The following is a 25319-nucleotide window of genomic DNA, read 5'->3' on the forward strand; positions in this document are numbered from 1 at the left end:
GTGAAGGGGGTGATAGCGAGGAGGAAGATGATGCTGTAAGTGGGGTGGGGTCACTGTGGAGGTCAGGAGGTAAGCTAAAGGGTGGGATCACTTTAAAAATAACCTGATTGTTATGGACAAAGGTCTGAAGTAGGGCTATCGGTTCTCTGAGACTAGAAAACGTTTCTTTTCTAGAAGTTTTGTTCCTTAAGTTCCCGAGGCCCTGCGATTAGAAACCGAGTTGATGTCCTCTGAGTTGTGAAGTACTTATAGACCGAGGTCTTCTCTTCCCTGCTGGGTTTTATTTTTTTGTCACGTTCTACTTAGACGTTCCACTCTTCTGCATGTCCGACCTGCTCTCTCTGTTTTTTAGAAGTCACACTTTGATCACTTTGACCACTCCTGTCACTTCTTCCTGCTATTTATTCAGTTTTTCTGCACGGTTCTGCTGCCAGGTCTTTTTGGGTAGGGGGAAACCGGGTAGAAACGGGGGTTGGATGGAGAGCAAGGAGAGCGGAGGGACTGCTGATTTAAAAAAAAAAAGAAAAAGAAAAAAAAACAACTTTCTACTTTCTCTCTGAATCTCTAACAAGTGGTGATGAATGACCGAAAGCTCGGAGCCTTATTTTGCTGGAAAACTCAAAAAGAGTTTTGATTGAATTTGTTCTGATTCTCCTCCAAAACTGAATGGACTCCAACTGAGCCAGGACTTTGGTCGCTGAAGCCAACTGTCACACACATGCACGCACACACACATACATACACACACGCACACACAGATGGACTCTGGATGGACGAACTCTGCTGTTGTTGGTTTAAGGACCCTCTCCACCCTCCACCTGCCCGCACAAATCCCCCCTCCTGCCCCAAAATGAACTTTTTAGAAATCCACCTGATCCATCCTTCCACCACATCCCTCCTCATCTCACACACACACACACACGCACGCACACACACACACACCTCACCACCCTCTCCCTCTTATTTCAAACTGAACTCGGCACAAACACATCCATCTTTTTTGCCTCTTCACTCCTTTTTCTTCCTCATTTTTTAAATTTCTCTCATGCCATCAAGTCTCGAGGAGGCCAGTTAAACTTGATGTCGTCGTCGATTGTTCGGGCTTCAACCCTTCAAGTCCACACTTTTTCTTTTGTTTTAGTTTCTTCTTTTATGGCTTTTAAAAAAGAGTTGTGCACTGGAAAAGAGAGGCATACGGGAAACTGGGGAGGGAAGGACAGTTGACGGACGGGGTTGTTGATGGATTTTATGTTGCCTTTCTTTATAGAATTACATTTTGGGTTTGTTTTTGTTGCATACGTCAGCACATGAATGCTCAAATGACTTATTTGTACTTTTTTTTTTTTTTTTGTTGATGTTGGTATCGCTTCGGTTGGCATCACGCCTTCATATCCAGAATGTCAACCCTGAACCGACGCATTTCTTGTCTCCCCCACCCCTCATTTTGATTTATGGTCCCTTCCCCATCTCCTCTCTGCTACAAGTGTTCCCAAAGAGCAAACACACAAGAAAGGTGTCTTTGGAGTATGTAACAAACAGTATGTGTGTGTGTGTGTGAGTGTATTATTAAAGATCACTGGAAGAAAAAACAAAAAAAAATACAAGAAGAATCGGCAATGACGACGACGACGAATGGTGAATTATTTTCTTCTTCTTTTGATTTGATAATATATTTTTGTGTCGTTGAAGATTTTGGGTTTGTACAGATTTGGATTTTACGGGGGGTTGGACGGGGTGTGAAGGGTCACATCGGATCATATCATTGCTGCCTTTTCGGTGTAGTGCACCTTTAACACACACACATTTAACACACAGCTCATAATGTATCAGATTAACCACAAAGCCCCCCCAAGTTCAGACAGGAGTTATCGATGTATCTAATGATGTTGACGGTGGCGGTGAGAACTACTGCTCGTTCATCTTAGGCCATTTTCTTTTATTTCATCCGTTTGTTTTTATTTAAAGGCCTTATTGGTCCAGAAAGGCTCGAAGCAAAGAGAGAAGGCAGGAAAGACTTCTTTGTTGAAACGTTTCTCATATCAGAGCACATGTTCACGTTCCAAACCGCAAACCAGAAGAAGCCACTTCCTGTCTGTCTCTCTCTTTGCTCCAGTTTGTCGAAGCAGAAGAAAAACACACACACAGACACACACTCGGGGGTTAGAGAAAGGGGGCGATGGGGACGATGCTGGGTCCCGTCAGCTGGTTGTACCTAACTTAACACATTTCTTTCTTTCTATCACGATGACACACTGTCGTTTTATTATTTCTTTCAGTTTTTAATACGTCAGATTTTTTTCTTTAAAAGTTGATCATTGTATTAAGGTGCTGGGTATTGGATTCTAATTATTATTCTGGCTGTTGCTGTTATATTATCTCTTTCAGGGTTGATTTTATTTTACATTATTTCGTTTTACATTGCTGTAATTTACATTGATTTTAAATGTGTTTTGAGCAAACTGTAACTGTAGTGGTGGGTTTGGGGTTGGGAGGGGTGATCAACTCCTGAAAAATGTATTATTTGTTTGTTTTTTTTGTGCAAAGACAAAATGATGAAAAATTACAATGATAGTAATAAAAACAATGATATAATGATAGTCTGCCTCTGAAATCCATTATATTGACACCAAGAGAAATGTGTAAAGTCAAATGATCTCATCTCTCGTCTTGTATTTCTGCTCTCAGCAGCTCTGGGTCCCTTTAGTAGCTGTTGCACAGCTGTCAGTGAAATATGGACATTGAAGTGTGTTAACAGGTTTGAGGAGTACCACTGCATGTGTGGAAAAAGTAGTATAAAGCTTTTTGTGGCTGCATGTAGTCTGATAAATTACCTCCATTGATGGTGACTGTGTTGCATTGTGGGTAATGTAGGTACCATGTTTTGAAAAGAGGTTCACTGGTCTGGTATCGCACTCCTTTAACACTGTGGGACTCATTATGGACAGTTTACAAACAAATGATGTATCACCTTTTTTATTCCATGCATTCTTCTTCCTTTTTTAAAACTACATTACCCAAAATGCAACTTAGCCACTGAGTGACAACAGTGGAGTCAGTTTATCTGATTCAAGACTATTTTGTATCAGGATTCTTAAAGGGTGCATACATGACAGTCGGGTTTCAGATTCGGCAATAAAATGAAGATGAAAACTTGCTGCTAGTTCCACTCTTTGGTATGTGTGAGACACATGTTGGTGCTCCACGTCAGCAGAAGGGGGCGCTGTGAGAGAAAAATCATTTAACTGACAGCTTTCTGTGCAGATGTGTACAGCTGAAACTGGAAATGACAACTGGATCACTTTTCTTGTGGATATAGAGGTTGCTGCACGAGTCGAAGTTATACATGTAGAATATTTGTTTTTTTATATTTTCATGCCACCCACTGTGTAGGACAACCTTCAGTTATTCTGAATATAGTGAGTGTCAGCATTAATCATAGCTGTACTCACTTGTAGACGGCCATCAGATCAAAAACTTTATCAAACAAAAGGATCCTGCATTTTGGATCACTCATTCTCTCAAATTTTGTAATTTACCTGATGAATATCTGAGGACTTAAACGCATCACCACCTACTGTTGCCTTTACTTTGTGTATACACATATGCCAAATCAACACTAGCGTGTCCACACGTGTTCTCTGTCCGTTTGTTCTTTCCTTTTTGTCAAAGAATAGTAAACTAAAACTAATAAAGCAAAGGTCTTTAAACAGTATTCATCTTGGAAGAGGGGGGCACACCTTGATTTTTACTGGATAAGGGTTGCAAATTCCCAAACAAATTTGCAATTAGTCTAACTACTGGGAGTAACTGGGATGTTTTGGGGCCCCCAGGGGTCAGAGGCCACAGGCTTTGTTGGTACTCAAACCTTGTGAACAATCAAATCTTCATGACAAATCTATACATGTACTGAAGACGGGATCCTTCAACTGGACTTACCTGGAGTAGGCTCTACCGGATCAGGCTCTTTCCTGGCATAGTTTGTTTTTAAATGTCTTCGATTTGATTGGTTATTGGTTGTGTTTATTCTCACTGTAGACCGGCTTCCTCTAATTCGCTCATTGGTCGCAGCCCTGCTCAGGAATGTGGGAGCTGCAGGTGGCCGAAGCTGATGGGAGTCAACAGATGGTGTTATGATAAGACTTGGCTTTTGGGAACTGATGATATGCACATGAAGCTCATACCCAACAGTTGTAGGTGTAAATAAGGTTAATAGTTAAGATTTTTTTGTGCGCTTTATTACAGAACAGGTCATTGTCAATGTTTAGGATAAAATGAAGGACAAACGCTGTACGATTTGGTCATTTCTTTATTCTAAAAAAAACATTTCTCAAACACAAACAGTTCAGTTTCCACAATGTAAACAACTTCTCACATACAGTAACACACAAGCAGTTTTTTGGAGGAAGGAACAAATGTAAGAAAAGGAGTCCAAGCAAAGTCAAAAGGCAAGCCACTTTAAAGCCAAACATAGTGATGGGCCGCTTTCATTCCTGCTCAGTGCCTAAAAGGCCTCTGCTAACAAAACTAAGTGATGTGACATGTATGTAGTGAAGAAGCACTGGACACAGTTTGAGGAAAGGTTTATACATGACGTGTGATCCCAGATCTGCTTGAAAAGGCATCGATACACAGGAAACTAGACTATGAAGAGGGAGAGATTCAGCAGGGGACCGGCAGATGAAGTTCAAAAGAAACTACAGAGCAGGAGATCATTCAGTCGTACATTTGTTCTTGAGGTCGCCTGATATCCTTGAACACGAGCTAGAGGAACATTACAGACATGACGCAGCATTTCCTGACAGTTCGAGGGGCTAAACGAATCCTTTCAGACACCCTTTGACCTCTCACAGCTCTGAACTACCAGACAGAAAGCTGCCTTTACCAGACTTGGAGTGCTTCACACAGGTGTCATCACGTCTTTATAAATTCACTTTTGTAATTCGGACATTAACAAAACACTGAACTGAATCACCTCAACATTTTGGTAAATAGGCTTATTCAGGTTTTCTTCCACTCATGTCTGTACCGTCAATATGAAGCTAACTGCAGCTAACGACTACAAACAGGGAAACAAGCTTTTTCTCATTTCTTTTTCAGTGTCTGTAGGAGGTCAGGAAAGGTCATCCGTTTCCTTCAGATCAGTCCTCTACACACACTCTCTAAAGAGCCTAATGTTTCGTGTTCGCGGGTAAAAATATAATGGACAGTAAGCAGTGGGACCTCAACACTGAGCCAGTGAGAAACAAACTGTGGCAAACATCTTCAGTCACTTGTGTTAAAAGGCTCTTTTTCTCCTTAGTGCTCAGTCATCATCATCATAAGAATAAAGTATGCACTATCTAAACTACTTACAATAGCTAGTTGCCGACCTAGGGCTCACTTTAAAAGTCTAGTCAAAACAAAAAAAGGAAAACATCACTCCAGTTAATACTAGTAATACATGGCTATGACAGAAGAGTGAGACGAGGGACCCTCTACTGCTTCTTTTTCCATTTTTGAACCAACAATACACTCACAGCCTGATTTCTTTGCAAAAGTACCTTTTTAACTCCTCTGAGGGTCAAATTTTAAAGCAGAGCTCAACAGGAAAAGGCAAGTTTCTCCACATCCTCTCCAGAATGATTTTATCATCCACACAACCTCTCAGGTTTGGCTCAGATGTGAGAAACTCTTCCTCCATCTTTCCTTTCCCTCATTTACTCATCATTTCATTTTCCTGAAGGTTGTTTGGATGACTTGATACCTGCCCAGTGGAACCTACACTATAGATATATATATATTTTGTGTATGTGTGTGTTCGTGTGTGTGTGTTCAACAACACTCCTCCTCTTTCCAGATGTTCAGCAGTTGCCATGGAAACAGGCAGGTGGTTTAGCTCTGTGTGGTCATGGCTTTCTTCGACAGCTTGACGATCCAGTGTCTCTTTTTTGTTTTCTCTGGGGAGGTGTGTGCAGATAGTGTTTGTTTTAAGTTCCTAGCTTGTTTGTAGTGTGGGTGTGTGTGTTTATGCTAGAGAACGCTGGTCTGGAGGTAGGTGTTTGTTAGTACAGTAAAGGGCCTTACAAAGTGGACCTGTGGGGGGTCCCCTCACACTCTTCCTGCCACATTTTAAGAGCTGTGATGTCACCTGATGGACCTGAGTGTCATGTGATGTGTGATGGTCCCGGGAACGATTGGGCGATGGAGTCTGCATGCTAATTTGCAGATGTGTGTGTGTGTGTTTGCGTGTGTGTGTGTTTCTATTCCTATTATCTGTGTGAGTGTGTGTATCAGTGCGAATTGGGCTGCTCCACTTTGAGCCCGACCAGCGACGGAGGCATCTGCCCTGCAGCGGAGGAGTTGGGAGGTGAAGCCCTGAGGTTGGAGCTCCCGGTGGAGGAGGAGGAGGTGGTCACAGCGGGCCGGATGAGCGGAGGCGGAGGGTGGTTGTGGGGCGCTCGGTTCTGGAGCGGGCGCGTCTGCAGCGGTGGAGGCTGGCGGAGGAGGCTGGGTGGAGCTGAGGGAGGGGCGGGGCGCAGCAGCGGAGGGGGCTGCGAGAGGTTGGAGGGAGTCTGGGTGGAGGAGGGGGGAGAGGAGCCGCCGGCGGCATCTGAGGGAGAGTCTTCCATTTTGACCTTAGGGGAGGGAGGAGGATGAAAATGAGGTGTGATAAGAAGACAGGTGGAGAAGAGAGAGGTGGAGAGACACATCATATTAGCTGCATGATGAAGAGGAGGCGCAGCAAACTACACCAGAGACAACCACCTGCTCCTTCTCTTCAACACTCAGGAGCTTTGATGCACCACAGTCACCAATATGTCTTTTTTAAGTTAGCTTAGCATCAAGACTGGACAGAGCCGCTGTTTTCCTCTGCTTCACACCTGTCAACACATCTAAAGCTCACTAATCAACACGCTGTTGCTTGTTTAATTGATGCACAAAAAATACAAAATATACGTATAACAATTTCTTCACAAACAAATTCATTTCTGTTCAGTTTCTGTTTCCAGATGTGGCAGGCGAGCACGATGGCACCAAACCTGACACAATCACTGAGCAGGGTAAAGAGGTTAAAGCATGCAACTCCCTGTAATCCGATAACTTGTTTCTGTTTGAGTACAGATTAAGCAAACAGGATAGAAACTGTTTATTTGAGCTTTAGACATGTTTGTGGATGTAGCTTTCAACCTATGACACAGGCAGGCTCTTTTCCCCCACCTCATGTCTTTATGCTCCAAAATGTTGAACTATCCCTTCATTATAACACTCAAGCTTTCCAGAAGTGTTTTGAGATAATAGAGATTTGAATTATGGCAAGTTGTGTGTATTGTTGCATTTATGGTCATTTATATTTTTCTCATCAACCTTTTTAATCCATTAGGGGAAAGATTTTGTAAAAACTAACATGGCGTATTGTTTCATTCTTTTATGGTGTGTATCCTCACCTCGTCCTCCTCAGCCGCTCCATCTGCAGCCGCTGCCATCTCCTCGCCGCTCCTCCTCAGGTCTCTCTGGTCTCGGTTGGTTGCCACCTGCTCGGCCGCCCACTCCCTCAGCACCTCGTCCAGGTTGAACCTGCGTCGGTAGCTCACGAAGAACGAACTCACCTGGGCGGACAGGCAGAGACAGAGTCAGAAAAAGAAATAGCCAAAGAGATTGTGCTGCGCTCAAGGACACAGAGGCAGTGACTGGAGGTCAGGAGACAAATGAAAGGAGGGATAATGGAGATTATAGTTATTCTATGAAGAGAAATGCGCATCTAGACAGAGGGATGAGGAGGGAAATGGAAAGGAGATGAAAAGCTGATAGGCAGCTCACAGAAAGTAAACGGCTGGATGGATGGAGGGTTACAGAGGGGTGATATTCACAAGATTTTCCCCCCACTTTAACCCTCGAGAGAGAATGCTCACCTGAGCTGGTGTCTTGGTCCCGATCACCTCGGCGATGGCTGCAAAGTCTTTACCATAGCGACGGATAGCTGGTCAAGAGACAGAAGAAAAAACGTCAGGTTAATGCTGCGTCTATATACATCACTCACAACCAATTTGTTGCCATCACAAGGCTACAAAAACACTCTGCTTTCTTTCACCCTGTCAGAGAAATGTGGCGGTGCGTGTGTGAGAGGAGAGAGTTAGAGTGAGTGTAGCGTGAGCGGGTTTGTTGATGCGTGCGGCAGCTGACCTTCATTTGAGGTCGGCCGCCTGAGTGCACCTGCTCTTTTCCAGGCCTGTCCTGCTTCACACTCGTATGACTACACATATTCTTGTCTTTCAGCTTCTGATTTCTCCTGTCCTGTTAGCACTGCGCAGCTGCAGCTGATGGGGGCTTTACTCAAAGGCACACTGACTGACTGCAGCTGCGTCGCAAACACTGCACTTGTCTTTCTGACTTTAGCTGCAATTTATGGATTAAAACAGCAGGGATTGAAGTCCTGTGTTCCTTTCCATATTTACTATCTAGGATCGAGGCCTAAATAAACTCCAATTATGTGCTTGTTGGATCATCTAACAGCACCTGAACTCTCCTCACAATCTTGAGGGGGTTGGTCGGATCATTTTTGTAACGGTCGAATGCAACCACCCTGAATGCCTTTGAGGATTTTTTCAGGCCGAAATCAGGGTATCAGTGGTATGATGATTTTTTTTCATCAAGATCCATGCATTATTCCCTGAGGAAATTACAGAAACACCCTCCTTTGCAGCGTTAAAGAAAGTGAGAAAAAAATCCTGGATCCGTCCCTTTATCCAGATCTGCACTAAAAGTTAATGGGTTCTATTCTGGGCCGAGCCCCATCCTCCATCCTAGCTTGGTGGAAATCTGTTCAGTAGATTGTGTGTAATCCTGCTGACAAACCAACCAACAAACAAACGGACAGGATTGAAAACAGAACTTGTTAGAGGTAATAATTACCATCTTACTTCTATTTGAGTAAACAATGTTTGTACTTTTGCCACCTCCGTTTTTTTTAATATATAGCAAAGCTTCCCTACATTAATACAACCTAAGCAGAGAGGGACTTATAATAATAATATTATTGAGTAATATTTCTCCTGCACAGCATGTGTCAGTGCTGTGCTTTGCAGTACTGACTGACACAGGCAGTTTCAGTGGATAATATGAATATGAATATGTCTGACTTCTGCCTGTGAATGTGAGGTGGGAAGAGGAGAGCCAGCAGCACGAGGTGACTCTGCAGCCTTTACTCACCCTGCACAGCCAGGAGCTGCTCCTCTGTGGTCCAACGGGAGTTCATCTTAGGGGCAGGCTGAGAGAGAGAGAGAGAGAGGTGGTAAGGAAGAAGAAGAGAGAGGGATGAAACGGCTGCATGAGAGCAAAGAGCAGATTAAGACTAATCTCAGTCCCACATGGGGGTGAAATAATATCTGGAGGGAGTTGGGGAAGGGCAGAGGGAAGAAATTAAAGAGGAGGGGGTAAAAACTGAAGAGAGATCCGAGATGAGCACAGGCAGAAAACACAAATCAAAGAGGGGATAGATGAACTATGTTAAAGGGGGGAAAATGTAGCAAGAAAGGAAAAGACTTACGTCAGCAGGTTTGAACGTGTCGACTCCTTCATTTAAGCTCTGTTTCATAATGCTGTTGTTCTGTTTAATCGACTGAACCTGAGAGGAAAAGTGGAGGGAGGAAGAGGAAGACAGTACGGCGTTTATTTATTGGCTAGTTGCACTGATGCCATCAACCAAAAATTAATAGACAAGAAGCAATTTCTGTGACTTTAACTGTGCAGTTAGCACCCAGTCTTGCTTTTCTACTCGAGTAGGAAGTTGAAGTTTAAACTTGTGAAAAGTAATAATTATATCACAGTATCATTTTTCTTGTTTTCACCAGATGTTCGCACTCTGTGTGAAAATCTGGGGGTGAGCTCAACATCTGTGAGCATTTTCTATTGTTGGAACCTGCTTGTAAAATGTTCATACTGTAAAAAAACAAAGCAGCCCCTCACTGAGACCGGATTCATTACAGTTGTCACATAAAATGGCCATTTATTTATTGTGTGAAATAGTCACCTTTTCTGACAACTATAGTTTAACACATTAACACATTAAAATCCTGTTGATGATCCTTGAAACACCTCTAAAAGTACATTGGTGCATTTACCTGTCTCTTGAGCGACACCAGCTGTGTGTCCAGCTGCCGTACAGTGAGAACCCCGGCATCGTGGGAGGCTGACACGGACGTGATGTCTGACTGCTCCAGGTACATGCCTTTGGGTGGCCTGCGGCGGGCTCTGAGCGGGTGGTGGCGGTACTGGGCCCCGATGCTCTCCTTCTTCACCGGCCCAGAGCGGCTGGGGGTGGCTTTGTCAGAGGTGGCGTTGTTGGGGTTCTGTTTCACTGCCTGTGTGGACGAGGAAATCACACAAATATTAGACACTTTAGATTCTATCAGCGATACATTTCACAACAACAGCGACTCAAGGAGGCAGCATTTCATTTATGTATAATAAATGAAGTAGAAATTGAAGGATACAGAAGGCATCAATTTGGCTAGGCTGATGTCTTCAGGCCAGTCATGACTAATTTAACACAAAAACTAGTTTACATAAACACTCCCACTCTCTGTCAGTCAAACAACAACTATTAAGCTTTGTATCACTCACCTCTTTTTTGGCATCAATCTCAAAGTCACTGTCACTGCCAGGGTCACCTTCCTCCAAATCATCATTACTACAAGAAGAGAAAGAAAGTTCGTCCGTGATCCCAAGAAAATTGTCTATTTCTAAAATGCTGCAGAATGTCAACTGAAAAAGACAAGAAATAATATCAAAGTATCTCATTCATATTCATGAGATTCTTGTTCCCCACGATGATATGATGCTTATCGAGTGTCATTTAACAAAGCAGTTTTGTAAATGTCAGATCTCAAATGAATCGTTTAATGTGTCCTTCCTCCAATATACTTTTTTTCTCCCGCCCAGTTTTCCCTGGGGATCAGGAAAGATTCATGGCATCTGATACCTGTCGTCCTTCTCTCTCTTGCTGACCAGCCTCCTGGCCTGTCGGTCCATGACAGAGGTCCTGGTCCTGGTCTTCTTCCAGCTGTAGTAGTACTTCACCAGGCTGGAGATCAGCTTGTCTGGAAGCTATGCACAAACAGAGATCAATAAATTGAGCATTAAATATTGAAAATTACACTCAGCTTTGTTCAACATATTTTGTTAAGAGTGTGTATGTGTAGTGCGTTTGTTCTTTTCAGTCTCTCACCATCTGCTGGATTCGGTGGAAGCTCTTGCCGTGGAAGCTGAAGGCCTGCTCGAACAGCACTTTATCCTCCACAGTCCACTCGTCTGGGAAGGGGGTGAAGTTGGCCAGGTCGGCGAGCGAGCGCTCGACATCGTGTTTGTGCCATAATAACATACCGAGAGCCTGAAGGAATAAAGGGGACGGGGACAGGGTCAGGCTACCAGGGACGGTGACAAATCAGAAGAAAGAAAAAGGGAGACTTTATTTTGGCTGCCATACCTGCTCCATGTTGTATCCATGTTTCTCTTTAGCCATCAGGATGTACTCGTCCACTGGGAAAAGGAGAGCGAATGAATGAAAGAAATACAATGTAAAGGAAATACAAGATGAGGGAAAGAGAAGATGGCAGAGATGGCAGGAGAGTGAGAGAGAAGCAGTGCACAGGACAAAAACAGAGAGAGTGAAAGGTTTAATTGGTATTCTTCAGCCAGCATATAGCCATTAAATTGAAGGTTATGTTATTAAGCCTGTGCCAGTGAATGTAAGGTAAGGCAGCTAGGTCTGTTTAAGTGTGTGTGTGTGTGTGTGTGTGTGTACGTGTCGCTTACACATTGCATCAGAAAGCAGACTGTTGGGACACCACACCAACATGCTCCTCTGGTCCTTCTCATTGTAGCGGGTTGGACTGTCTGGTAATTAAAACAAACAGGGACATTTATTCACACATTTAGCATTAAATTCACGTATTGTTTGAGCTTTTAGGTTTATTTGAATCCCTCTTTTACTTCTTCACATCTTCATCATGCCTCCTCTCCTCCCTAATTGTCTGTTTATCAAACCTCATATTAACCCTTACTTTCTTCCTCCCGTGTATGCTCTATGTTTGCAGTCCTCTTCATTAGCAAGATGAAAAAATGGGGAGGTGGTGGACTACAACACCTGTGCACTGACATTAAAGGAGAGGCAGATGTACCAGCTTCTCTCCTCCTCTGGTGCAATCTGATGGTTGAGGAACTACTTCATCTACGGTGATTCTCTTTCCAGTGTTCAGGCAGTTTACTACAACTCATAAAATCTAACAGGGCATTTCACTGAGTTAGATTTCATGATCTTTAAACCTTTTTTTCCCTTATGAAAGTATTCAAACAAAATAAAATAGGCTTGCAAATTAGCTTTAAAGCAGCTACAAGGAAGTTATTTTTTGTTGATTATGGTGGCCCCTGTGGACAAAATCCTGTTGTGAAGATCTTGACCTAGCATGTGCATTTATTATGGAAGCAAGTGAAAGAATGATACAACATATTTTAATACTATTCTTCTTTTTAAACCGTTTGCAGGACGCATAGGGATGAGGTACTGAACTCTGAAATAGTCCCGTTCATAAACCTAGCTTAGCCTAGATCTAGCTTACAGCTAAAGTTATCAACACTCTGTAGTAATGTTATGATTTCACAGGGAATCTGACCCGAGGACACGATAAAGAATAACTATATAGAAATAACAGCTGATGGTTATGTACATCATATAAAGGCATTAACATTTAATTGAGATCGTTTCCTTGTAGTCTGTTTAATCTGATTCAACATAGCAACACACTGTTCTGACACATCACAATTTATTTGAGGCCCCTTTGTATTATCTTAAGATGATATGAGAAATAAATTAAAGGGTTTGAATATTGTATAAATAACTCTTTTTATTTAATGAGCAAAGACTTGACACCAACCATAAAGAAGCCTTTCACTGCAAGATGTCACTAGTCATATAATGTAACACATTTTCTCACTTTTGACACTTCACTAAGGTGTTAACCTTAATAAGGTTCTTTTAAAGTCTCTCAATATGCCACTGATGCAGTCTTAGCAGTGTCCTTTATTCCACCAATAAACTGTTAACTTTAACAGGTAGGGTAAAACATCTAGAAGAAAAATGTTAATTATTTCGGTTTGGTTAAAACTGTGTCTCCTGGATTTTCACACAACACTGGTCATTTGACCTTCATTTCTAACATCATCTGCATTCCTCTCCTTCCTCCGTTTCAATGTCGTCCACATCTCTCCTCACCTCTCTGTCTCCTTCTCGGCCCTGATTTCACCCCTCCCTCTCTCTATTCATCTCCCTTTCTGTTGAGCTTGCCTCTCTGCCAGCTCACCTGGTTTGAACTCAGGGATCTGCGCCTGGTAGTCTCCTCCCACTCTGATCATACTGTCTGTGGAGAGAAAGAGGAACAGGACAAATATGAGTTTCTATTTCCCAGAAGGATGGGCAGAGCTGTACAGAATGGATGGACTGGTTCATGAGAAGAGTTACATCCAGGTGACTTAACATCATTTCTAATGAGAAAATCCTCTATCAGCTTGATCTTTTTCCAGCAGAGATGTTCGGATAATTTTTTTTAGCACCAATCCCCATCCAAGTACTTGAATATGGTGTATCTGCAGACAATTATAGCCTGATCTGATACTTATATTAACCAAAATGTTGATTAAAAATGTAAAACAGTGTAATAACAGCTGTAGCCTAATTAATCTACTTGCTCCAAATACTGGAGGTCCTGGTTCAAAAATATTATTTTTTTAAGCTCAAATTATTAATGTAATATAAAAAAAATTTAATAATTTCTGAAAGCGCAGTGCAGCGATCGTTTCGGCGTCTGGTCTAATTTTTTCGCATTCCGCAGCCGAATGTGTCAAGCTGGGCAGGAAGTCAAACAAAGCAACAACGAGAAATCCTGTCGATTTTCAAAATGAAACACATTTCAAAATAAAACTATTTTCGATAATTAAACACCCCGATTGACAGAAAACTACTCATTACTATGAAGTGGACATACATTTACAGTTGTCAGGAAAACATGGCGTTGTGATTTTATGCGGTTATTTACTTTCCTGTGGTGAAAAAACAGCTGCAAGTGTGACTACAGAACAGCTGACGAGCAGAGCCGTTTGCCGACCGGCGCGGAGAAATTCGTGTCTGGTGTGAACAGAAGGGCCGTGGCTTGCGCTAGAATTTCCAAGCGCGGCGCTTCGGCGTCCTGTCTGAACCTGGCGTAAACACTCTTTAATGTTTAAAATTGGTGGAGTTACCCTTTAACTAGGGAGAGTGACAGTGCGCACCACTGCTACGTAAAAGTTTTGTACAAACACTGTCCTGTGCTAATGATAATTATTGAATCCGTATTTTTTGCTAACCTCTCTGTCGGTTTCTTGCCAAAGATACATAGTACAACACAGGTAGATAATGGCGTACGGTTGCTCAATGGTTAACATGGCCCAAAACCCTGTAACAAGTCTAAATGTTTTCTTCTGAAAGCATGGACAATAAGTTCTCAGCAACAGAGTTCTGGCTTTCAAAGGTGGAGCAAGATTTAACAACCAGGTTCTTACACATCACACCTGGATCTTGACTGATTGGGCTGTTTGTATCTACTTTTTCCAACTTGAAAGAAAAATGATGCACATTTCCTTTTTCCCCCACTTTTGATCAATAAATGAGCTCAATGAGGCAGATTCTGACACCTTATTTCACTATCAGTGTTGTTACTAGTTGATGGTTTAAACAATCACCTGGATCGTTAAATACATTGTCTTAACTCTGTCAAGTAGTGCCACTGCTTGTTTTTCATAAAGCTTTATAATAGGCATTACTGACTGTTCCAGTCTTCACTTGTTCCATTTACTTAGTCACAGTATATAATATGTATTTTCTAATAACACAACCATTCAAATTCAACAGTCATAGCATATATCATGATAAATATCTTAAGATTTTTATCCTGATAACATTTTCAGCATATCCCCATGACTGAGTGACAGATATTCATACAGACACAGATAGCGGGAACAGAGAGCGAAGAGCAACAGTGGAATAATGGCAGACATTAAGTAATTAGTGCTGTGGTAAAGAGCGGGGAAGGCAATGAGTGAAGAGAGAAGCAGACCATGAGGAGGAAGAGACATATTACTATTTCCTCAGGGACAGAGGACAGGAAGGGAGGAGACGGGGATGATAGAAACTGGAGTAGATGGCAGGAGAGAGGCAGGAAGGGGATAAAGAAGAAAGAAAATTGGATGGAAGGAAAGACGGGGAATGAAAGGAGGCAAAAATAAAAGACGGATGAAAAAGATGGAGAGGTGACTGGAAGACTAAAAAGGGATGAGGGAGGTGGAGGCGAGGACGGAAGCGGTGGTTGCAGTAATGTTAGGAATGGTGGCTTGTGATGTTAAATCTCAGAACTAAATTAACTGGGGAAATCTGGGTAGTTAAGTGCCTTCTCAGCCTTTTAAGTTAAACTGTTGCGTTTGATCTCATGATATAGCTCAGTCCATGTGCCTGGTAAGATAACAGCTAAAAAATGAAGATCAACAGCAAGTCAGTGGGTGAAAGGGAGAGAATGGAGGAAGGAAAGATGTATGTGGGCAGAGGATAACGAGGATGGAAGAGTGTGGGAAGGGGGTGGAGGAGGGAAGGAGGAGATGACAGAGGAGAGCAAGTGCGCAAGGGACTGAAGAAGCACTGCAGCAATGCAATGAATGCAACCAGAACAGCTGGCAAGATGTACTGTGTGTCTACTGCAAGAACCCTTCACGCATGCTTCATGTTAGAAGTGCAAACCCAGACAGTAAGTGGATAGATCAACCTCTGACTTAGTAGGGAATTAAATTCAGATGAAGTCAGTAGATAATATGTCTGTTTAGTGTGTGTGTGTGTGTGTGTGTGTGTGTGTGTGTGTGTGTGTGTGTGTATCTACCATGGGCATGCTCTTCATCGCTGCTCTCCTCTTCAGAGTGTGGTTGGCTGTTGCCGTTGGTTACGGTCTTGGCTCTGCTCCTGGACAGGACCCCGGCCCCCGAGCGCTCCATCACTGAGGGCATGGCTGCAACAAGCACAGAGACCCTAAAAATACAATTTCACCACTGAAACACAACCATTCATCAGCAACACACACTTTCTGTCTGAAGTATGATTCAGTCTCCAATAAAACTTTCATCTTTTTCCCTATTAGCAAGATGGCTGCAATTTGCTTTCACTTGAAACCCTATAAAACCTTATCCACTCTTGTAATGTAGAAAGGCACCGTATGCTGCCACCTTTGAAGCACTCTTCTGTCTTTCTTTGAGCTGAATTTATCACTGGTTTACTGCATGAGAACTTCTTCACACTCTCATATCGCTCCACGACCCCCATTATCACTCAGTAGCTCACAGTGACCGCTAATAACTTGGTATCTCTCTAATCAAAATAATCTATAATACGCTTTCATCAGTTCAGTGGGATGTACGGGAATGAAGATGCCATAACATGGCCTCCATTTGTTGGCTAACATTTAATAATTGCAAGCTTCAGGCTCAAGATAAAGTTATGATCTTCTTCCGCCAAGTATTGACCTCAAAAGCACCTCTGCACAAGATACAATCCACAGGCGTTTCTTCATCTTGTTCATCACAAGACCCAAACTGATTAACTGAAATCTTCCATTTTAACTCGGGCTAATTAAGGACATGCTCCTGTCATGGGGGCAACACACATAAACACACTAGAGGGCTATTTACCATCTCAGAACACTGTTTAAGAAGCCCTAGAGCTCAAACAACTAGGAATTGATAGATTAATAACCATTTCTAAAAAATATTTTAGATTTTTTTCTCTCCCAATACTTATGATACCTCAATGTGGAAAAGGTGACTGAAAGAAAATCTGCAACAATTTTGATAACAGATTCATCATTTAAGCAATTCTTTAATTAAAGATGTCTCCCCAAAGACCTCTACTTCAAGCCTGTCAGATGTGAACATTTGCTTTGTTTTCTTAAATAGGAAACTGAATATATTTTTGACTATTGTAGGACAAAACAAGTTGAAAATGTTAACTTGGGCTAACTTGGATAGACATTTTTAACTATTTCACCATTTTGTAGACCATTAGATTCATTGCAAATGTCATCATCATTAGATTAGTCCAGAATAAAAAAAAATACTAGTTGCAGCTTTTAAAGGAAAAGGTCACCTTAAAATTTAAATGCAGCCATTATCTTCTCTTCCTCATCCAGATTGAAAGTCGTGTGAAGGTTCGTAGTCCAAAAAACATTTCTAGAGCTTCACAGCAAAACAGCGTTGCAGCACCGCAGTAGCTGGGGATTTGTTTTAAAACTAGAACCCTGATTTCTGGAGGCTGCTGCTGATACCAATATTGAAGAGGAAAAAAATCAGTATCGATATATCAGCTGATATTCACACATTTTTTGCAATGATCCCTCAAATGTGGTTCTCAAACTCTTGTGATATTTTACAACTTAACAATAAACTTTATTGTCTAAAGTAACATCAGTGCACTGAAACTGTAGACTTACTGGGGATTTAATAATTATTAATTATCCCAAGCATCTTTTTCTGCATCATAATCTCTGAACAAAAATTATTCATATTGAGCAACGTATACGCCGATACTGATACGTATGTGATAGGCCAATACCGGCCACCTGAGATATTGGTCTGGCTCTATTTAAAACACTGAGGAAATAATAATCCAAGTCTCCTAAAGCCCGGATGATAAATTGATTTGAAAGGATGCCGTTTTGCTGTGAAGCTCCAGATATATTTTGGGGATTACGAAACTTTACCTGCCTTCCCATCAGAATGAGGGTGTAGTGAGTTTTATTTATTAATTTTTTGCATGGGTGAACTGGTCCTTTAATATATAAAGGTGATGTTGCTTTACCTTGGCCTGACCTCATACTTTAGTATGTCTATGCATATTCAATGTCACTATAAAGATGTCCGAAGTCCTATTTTTAGCCCGACATCATTTCCAGCCTGCAGCATGAAAACCTATGCATCACAAAGATCAAATCACAGTCTCTGGGACACCATACACAAACATTATATATATTTATACACACATACGCCTCGTCATGCAAGAAAAGGAAATCCATCACACCAGCACAACTAACAAGTGGCAGCATCTGAAAAACAACATGGGGGTGTGGGGGGGGGCGTGCCATGGATTACATGAGGGCCCTCCTGCATGAAGGGGGCTCTCATTTTAAGTATCATCCACAGTCAGAGCTATATCATTACGTGGCCATGCCTCTTCTTCTCCCTCTCCCTCTCTCTGTGAGTGTAGCACAAAAGCCTAGACGGTCAGCTCAGGACACAGCAGAAAGTAACCCAGCTAAAACTCCCTGCTCTTACACAAACAGAGCGGTTACAAACGGCAGGTGATCACAAACAAACACCGACATCCCCCACCGATCAGATCACAAACACCATTCATATGCGAAGACTAAAAAAAAACAAACGCTTGCACTTGCTGGCTTTTTAGCATCGCATCAGCAACTTCATCTGCGGTGTCCTAACTTGAACTTACAGGCAGAACAAAGCAGGACGCGGAGTTATATGACTGACGTACATTAACTTATTCCCCCTCGCTCTCCAGATTTAACTTCAGACAGATATGCTCCTGGAAAGGCTCTCTGCAAACCGAGAGATTATAGTCACGTCGACCAAACTCCGCTAGACAATACAAGTGTCTGAGGCTCTCTGGGGGTCTTTGTCTAACATCGCAGTGGCCCCCAAAACTACAACAGCTGTTCCCTCTAACTTCACTGAGAGCTCGCATCATCCGAACACAAACATCCAACTGGTCTAAATCGATGGATTCAAGTTTGGGAAATCGGTGAAGCTACATCAACAAAAAGCAGACGAAGATGTAGCTGTGATCCCGCCCCGGTTCAGTTTCAGGGAGAGTTTTTAGGGGGTTGTGGTAGCCTCGGACACTGCTAGATAGCCTCAATCTCTCGAAGACTGATCGACTGTTATGATCGATAAGAGCCAAAACTATCGTACCCAACAGCTGCTGAGCTAACTCGACTTGCCAGAATCTATTCGTAGTAATACATACTGCTCAACCAGCCTTTTAATGCTTAGTAACTTACTTACACAACCTCTCAGCACCACGAGGAACTTTATGCTTATGAACTATAATATTTCAAAATAAAGATTATGTATCATGCTAAACAAAGCCAATCCACACTGTAGTAATACGAATAAACATGGTTGATTATAAGGTCAAGTAGAGAAAAAAGCGGTTTAATTTGATAGATATTATAAATGCTGGTTCAACTCTCCTCCTCAATGCGTCATTTTTGACTCACACTGACAGACAACGTTGACAATAGTGGCCCTAAAGTGACTAACAATGTGCTCATGTGCGCAAGACTAAGTTAAGAGTGACCTTGTGGTAGGTTTTCTTTAATAGTACCATCATAGTGACTCATTTTTAAGTATCATTTTATAATGTGGTAAACCTCCTATTTGTGTAAATCAACTATTTAGTTAATTATTAAACATCACAAAACCTAAGAGGTGTTGGACTCTCTCTTAATCCGAGCCACGCTTGCTAGCTAAATCAATATTTTCACAGCTTTTCCAAGCACTCATCTGTGTTGTGTGTCAGACTTTGAAGTCCTTTTGTTTTCCCCACGCTTGCCTTGCAGTTACTACTACTACTAACGCTACTGTCTGCCGCCGCTGCTGGCACAAACTCGCTCTCTGGATGATTAAAACTCAAGTTGGCGGTCTCTTCCAGGACGCTAAGCTGCGAACGGTAGCAGTTTGAACGGTCCAAGTGATTTCTGGGAGGCTGAACAATAAAAAGCAGGCGACATTTCCCCCCTCACCAAACTGCAGCCTGAAGTCAAATCTAGTTGGGTCGTTGGGATGCTAACGCTAGCCAGTTAGCTTGCGGGCTAGTACCCTCGCGTTACATTAGTAACGTTAATAGTTGGAAGTCGAGATAACAGTCTCACTGTACCTGTGCTTCGTTCCTCTCCTGCTTTCCCCAACTCAAAACTTCTCTGCGCCTCTGTCCGCGGTGTATAGTCCTCTTCGAAGTGCTAAAAAGGCAATAATTTCATCTAAAACGGCTTAATTCTTGCCTAATTGATGAGCACAGTCAGTACAATGAAGTGAACTGCATGGATAGATGGTAGCAGCCGTGAGTGTGTGCCGGGGAGCCGGACAACACCCGGGGAAAAGTGAGGTGGACATCCGCACCGATGCGTTCGCCTCTCCCAACCAACCAGCCGTTTGGATTGACAAAAAGTAGTCCCTGCAAAACTATTAACTATAGCTACTCTTAATTTTGGATTTGTGTTACTGAACATGCAATTTGACACGCCAGAGTATTGTTTTTTCTTTACCAAACATGTCGTCCAGATGGCTTGAGAGAAATCAGCTTCTAAAACTGCCTACCTGCTAATTCACATTATGCTTATTGTCCACAGTTAAATCTCGTTTAAATAAAAGGAGACCATGTTTGTAGTTATATAATGTAGAAACAGAAGCGATGAGAGACTCTTAATCTGCCATCCATCAAAATCCCATAAATTAGGGACTACTTGCCAGTGTGTCGGCGGAGGGATTCGTCAGCTGTGCATCTCTGTGCTGAGGCAGGCTGTCCAGACTTGCACTGATGTATGCATGGTGGAGAAAAGGGCAGGAGAGTGGGGCACGCTTGAGCCTAGCGTGTGTGTGTGTGTGTGTGTGTGTGTGTGTGTGTGTGTGTGTGTTTGTGCGTGCGTGCGTGCGTGCATGTGTCCTCAAGCGCGTGCGTGGCTTTGAGCATGAGCTGACAATGACTCAGATAAATAGCCTCACAGCACTTTGCTTATTTTTTATTTAAAATGTCGAACAATTCAAAGAGTTCTGCTTTGTGCCTGTGTGTGTGTGTGTGTGTGTGTGTGTGTGTGAGTGAGTGAGTGTGTGTGTGTGTGTGAGTGTGTGCATGCATCAGAGTGTGTGTGTGTGTGTGTGTGTGTGCACAGGTGAATGTGCGTGTGTGAGAGTAGAATAGGGGATGTTTCACTATAGCTGTGGCAGGATTTCTCACACCTGATGCTGCCAATAAACACAATAATATACACAGTAAAACACACACATGCGCACACACACGTAACCTGCTGCCACCTTCACCAGTGCCTGCTGCTGACATGTAACAGCCTGTTACTCCTCCTGCTCCTTCTCTTTCTACTCTCTCTTCGGCATCACCGCCTCCTCATCTTCCTCCCCCCACCTCCTCTCCATCATCCCAGTTTTCCCATTTCACCCACCTCACCTCCATCTCCTCCAGGATTTCTCTTTTTTTTGTCACCCCTCCTTTTTTTCTCCTCACACTCCTGCTTCCTGCTCCTTTCAGGACTACTTCCTCATACTTCTTTCTTTAATCTTCTTCCTCTTCTTTCTCCCTCCTCTTCCTCCTCCTCCTCCCCCTCCTCCTCGTCCCCTCTCCCTCTCCCTCTTCCTGCCACCTCCTGAATATCTGCCCTAATTCTTCTCCCCCTCCTCTTCCTCCTCCCCCTCTTTCCTCTCTCTTCTGTGCTCCCCACCTGATTTTTTTTCTTTCTTCTCTTTCTTCCTCCTCTCTCGTTTTTCTCCCCCTGCCTCCCATCCATTTCCTTTGCCTCCTCCGCTTTCCTTCCCTCCCTCCTCTGCTCTTCCACACACCCCCCTCACTTTCTCTCTCCACTGATGACTCCTCTGTCTTTCCTGCCTCCTTGCTGCTCTTCATCTCCTTCCTCACCCCCTCCTCCTCCTGCTCCTCATCCTCCTTCCTGTCTCTCTCTGCCCCCCCCCCCCCCCCCCCTTGTCGTCTTCCTCTCGTGTAGCTGTCTATTTCAACAGTGTGTATGTGTGTGTGTGTGTGTGTGTGTATGTGTGTGTGCGTACGTGCAAATTCTTCCCTTCCCCTCCCCCCATCCTCCCCCTACGGTGACACAGTAAAGCAGTTTCGCTTCGCTCACCTCCAGCCTCCCTCCCCTCTTCCTCCCCTCCTTCCTCTTCCTCCCTCCCCAGTCTCATTTTCACCCCTGCCACCTCCTCCCCTCCCCTCCTCTCCCCCCGCCTCCTCTCCTCCTCTCCTCTCATTAGTCAGTGTCCATGAAACTCACCATTCCACTGTCTCTCCCCTCGCTCAGTCCTCCAGTCCCTAACACATCCTCACTAATGAACAACTGCTACATCCCTCCTCACCCTCCCTCCCTTCCTTCCTCCCTCCCTCCCTTCACCTCTCAGCTCTCCTTTCATCCTCCTCCTCCTCCTCTCTCTGTCCTCCCCTCTCCTCCTCCTCTGTCCTCCTCTCCATTCGTCCCTCTCTCTCTCTCGCTTCCCTTCCCTCCTCTTCTCGCTCGGCTTCTCTTCGATCTCTCACTCCCACTCTCCCTTCAGCTCACTCTTGTTTCCACTTCTTTCCTCCCTTCCTCCTCCCCTCCTCCCTCCCCCTGTCTCCACCTGTCTCATTCCTCCCTCTTGCCTGTCTATCTGTCTGTTCCTCTCACTTTTGTCGAGGTAAATGTCTGTCTCCTCTGCCGGCTCCCTCCCTCCCTCCTTCCCTCACACCTCACCCCGACTCCCATCCCTCCCTCCTATGAATCCTCTGACTTTCTCTGTTATCTCAGGAGATGCATGGTCTAGAATCAGAAGTGATAGAACGAGGATGCTTGTCTAAATGTTCTGTATTGTGGCATTTACAGAACAATCATGCTCTTTGCAAAACTTGTTGTAGTGGGATTTTCACACACTGATGCCACGACATCATCAGTGAAGTTGCACTGTACGACACGCTGTGTGACTCACTGTGGTCTCACACGAGCTTTAAAGACGCAAATAGATCAGAGCATGTCAGTCAAACTGAAATTGTACGACAATGTAAGAGATAATATCGCACAGAATTAACTTCAGTGTCTGTTAATGCTCGGACTACAGATGACCACGTCAAAAGGTGTGCAAAAGATTAGAAACTCCTACATTGGAGGTCTAAAAGTAATCTTTAAAGGATACGTTCACACAAATATGAAAAATTCACTCATGATCTCCTCACACCCAAGCCGATAGGTCAAGTGAATTTCTGGAGCTTCACAGCAAAAACGCTGTTGCAGCATTCGCCTGAACAACTTAAGTAGATGGGGACTTGTTTTAAAACGTAACAAAAAGCTGAAAAAATAACATAAAATGGCTCCATACTGCTCTCTATGGTAGAGCATGTATGCTGTATGCTGTAGAGCCCCATAAATGTGACGTGGACTACGAAACTTCACCTGACTTTCCATTGGAGTAGCTAACAACATAATCTTTATTGTTAGGTGAACTTGTCCTTTAAAAAAAATACCTGAAATATTTACGGTATCAGTCGTCTGCTCTACAAATTACTGTTCAGTGGTATGTTGGTACGGGGTTAACTAATTGATTAAAATAAATGTTCATCCCCGGGGTGAATGAATATAATTAGCAATCATACGATTAATAGATAGATAATATGATCTATCGACAAATTCCAGGGTAATCTGCCAGTTGGATTATGAAATATCTTGTGTGCAAAGTTTACATTTTGACCTGAGGTTGGTGTACAGAGTGTAAAAAATTAAGATGTGTAAATATCTATTATTTAAATATTTATTTAGAATATTGCCTGAGCACTGCATGACAATCCAACGTTTAGTTTTCAAGGTGCAGCGCCTTGTTAAGTGTCATCTTTTGTCCTGAAGGTGGAGCTCATGGAAGGTCACTCAGATCGTTACAGATCATCTTTCAGCGTTGATATTGTAAATATTCAAAACAACTTCAGCGGTATTCTGGCGAGGAGTTGTTGAAATATTTACATTTTTATGCAACGACTCCTGACTGACATCACCCCCCTGAGATCCTAGGGACAAAAAAACCTCCTGCATATCAATACTTTTGAAGTCATAATTAAAAATCACTTCCTATTATTGCACAGGCTTGGAAAGCCCCACTGCAGGAGACAGATACCAGGCATATTCTCTCCATGTGTAGTCACACTGTGCAGCCACTTCACCTCAGCAGAATGCCCATGTAGGGCGGGTGTCCGGTCTACATGTTGTGGTTCTGTGCTGCAGGGCTGCGCTGTGTTGAGAGAGGCCTCTTCCTCATCCACCATTCTCCTCTGCTCCTTTCCACACTGCATCTGTTGATTCCCTCTCTGGTCCTCCTCCCCCCTCCTCCCTCCTCTGTCCTCCTCTTCCTCATTCTCTCCAATCTCTTCATTATCATCTGCCCCCACCATTCTTTCCTCTTCATCTCCTCTTCTATTTGTCCCTGTGCCTATCTTTCATCTACAAGAGAACATGTATATGTGTGTGTGTGTGTGTGTGTGTGTGTGCATATACCAGTATATGTGTGGGTGGAGGTGGGAGGGGGCCAGCCTGAATTTCATTATCCCCTCCTGCAAGCACACACACACCAGACACAATGTACAGAAAGTCTTAAATACTTAGTACAGACAGAGAGAGACGTGTAGATTGTAGGACAGAGAGTCATATCTCAACTCCACAATGATATGTGGATGTTTGTCAGAACGTCTCTGCTGTGTGCAGACAAACAGAGACTTCTAACAATAAGCATCAGGCCTCTGTGTAGACTCTCAGAGCTTCGTCGCGCCCCCTACTGACACATGAAATAAATAGTTTTTCTGCCAACAGCCGAGAGACAGATTCCCTGAAGACAAAAGACTGTAGGCGGGGTTTGGAGACCGGGCCATCTGGGTGCTGGGGAGGACTGCTGTGTGTGTGCTGCTGTGTGTGTGAGACAGAGAGAGAGCCCCCTGTACAAGGGCTTTTATTTGCATTATGAAAAAGTGGATTGTGGAGATCTCATATCCCACCAAACCAGGAACGCTATGTCACAGTCAGCGATCCACAGAGTAATGTTTAACCCTTTGTGCTGGTGGCACAGACTCCACTGCAGTATGTGTATAATAATATTCATTTATTACAGTTAAATATGATCAAATGTGATACAATAGGCCAAAAGGCATGGCCATGAAGCCGAATAAGGAAATATTTCATGTTGCTACACATGAAGAAACTGACAAGTCTACTATCCCACGCAGTGTTAGTATTCATATTTGAGGTCACTTACACCTCAGAGAGGTCAAACTCCCTGTTAGATGCATTATGAACAATACTCCAATAACATAAATCCTCATACATGTCCACACCAGGGGTACACATCTAAAGAGATTTCACCTCACAAAACACGGCTTAAACAGCGATTTATACTGATTATTTCTGATTATTTCTTATATATTTTGCTAGAAACATATGCGGGCCAAATTAAAGCTTATG

The 25319-nt window shown here is 43.2% G+C and overlaps 2 protein-coding genes across 3 annotated transcripts in view; one reads left to right on the top strand and one right to left on the bottom strand.

The window, feature by feature from the left end:
- The window catches only part of mark2b (MAP/microtubule affinity-regulating kinase 2b), a gene marked incomplete at its 3' end in the record, with an annotated part of 53706 nt that extends 49597 nt beyond the window's left edge, over window positions 1-4109 (top strand). The window contains exon 21 of the mRNA XM_084343653.1: window positions 4036-4109. Coding sequence (XP_084199779.1) covers window positions 4036-4109 — 74 coding nt within the window. The remainder of the gene's footprint in view (window positions 1-4035) is intronic.
- A 179-nt stretch (window positions 4110-4288) lies between these two features.
- rcor2 (REST corepressor 2) lies at window positions 4289-20195 on the bottom strand. Of its 2 annotated transcripts, none has more exons than XM_084343566.1 (14): window positions 19994-20195; window positions 15933-16058; window positions 13335-13391; window positions 11791-11871; window positions 11462-11514; window positions 11204-11365; window positions 10958-11082; window positions 10600-10666; window positions 10098-10337; window positions 9524-9601; window positions 9187-9244; window positions 7890-7957; window positions 7425-7586; window positions 4289-6614 (listed from the first exon to the last, which is right to left on the bottom strand). In XM_084343566.1, exons 2-14 carry the CDS (start codon window positions 16054-16056, stop codon window positions 6270-6272), a joined length of 1620 nt encoding a protein of 539 aa, XP_084199692.1. In that variant the 5' UTR covers window positions 16057-16058; window positions 19994-20195; the 3' UTR covers window positions 4289-6269. The 2 variants fall into 2 exon arrangements, with proteins under 2 accessions (XP_084199692.1, XP_084199693.1); XM_084343567.1 differs by having other exon boundaries at window positions 15933-16078.
- Window positions 20196-25319: the final 5124 nt, after the last annotated feature.

This window comes from Pagrus pagrus, assembly GCF_965226575.1.
Source record: "Pagrus pagrus genome assembly, chromosome: 22".
NCBI classification, from domain to species: domain Eukaryota; kingdom Metazoa; phylum Chordata; class Actinopteri; order Spariformes; family Sparidae; genus Pagrus; species Pagrus pagrus.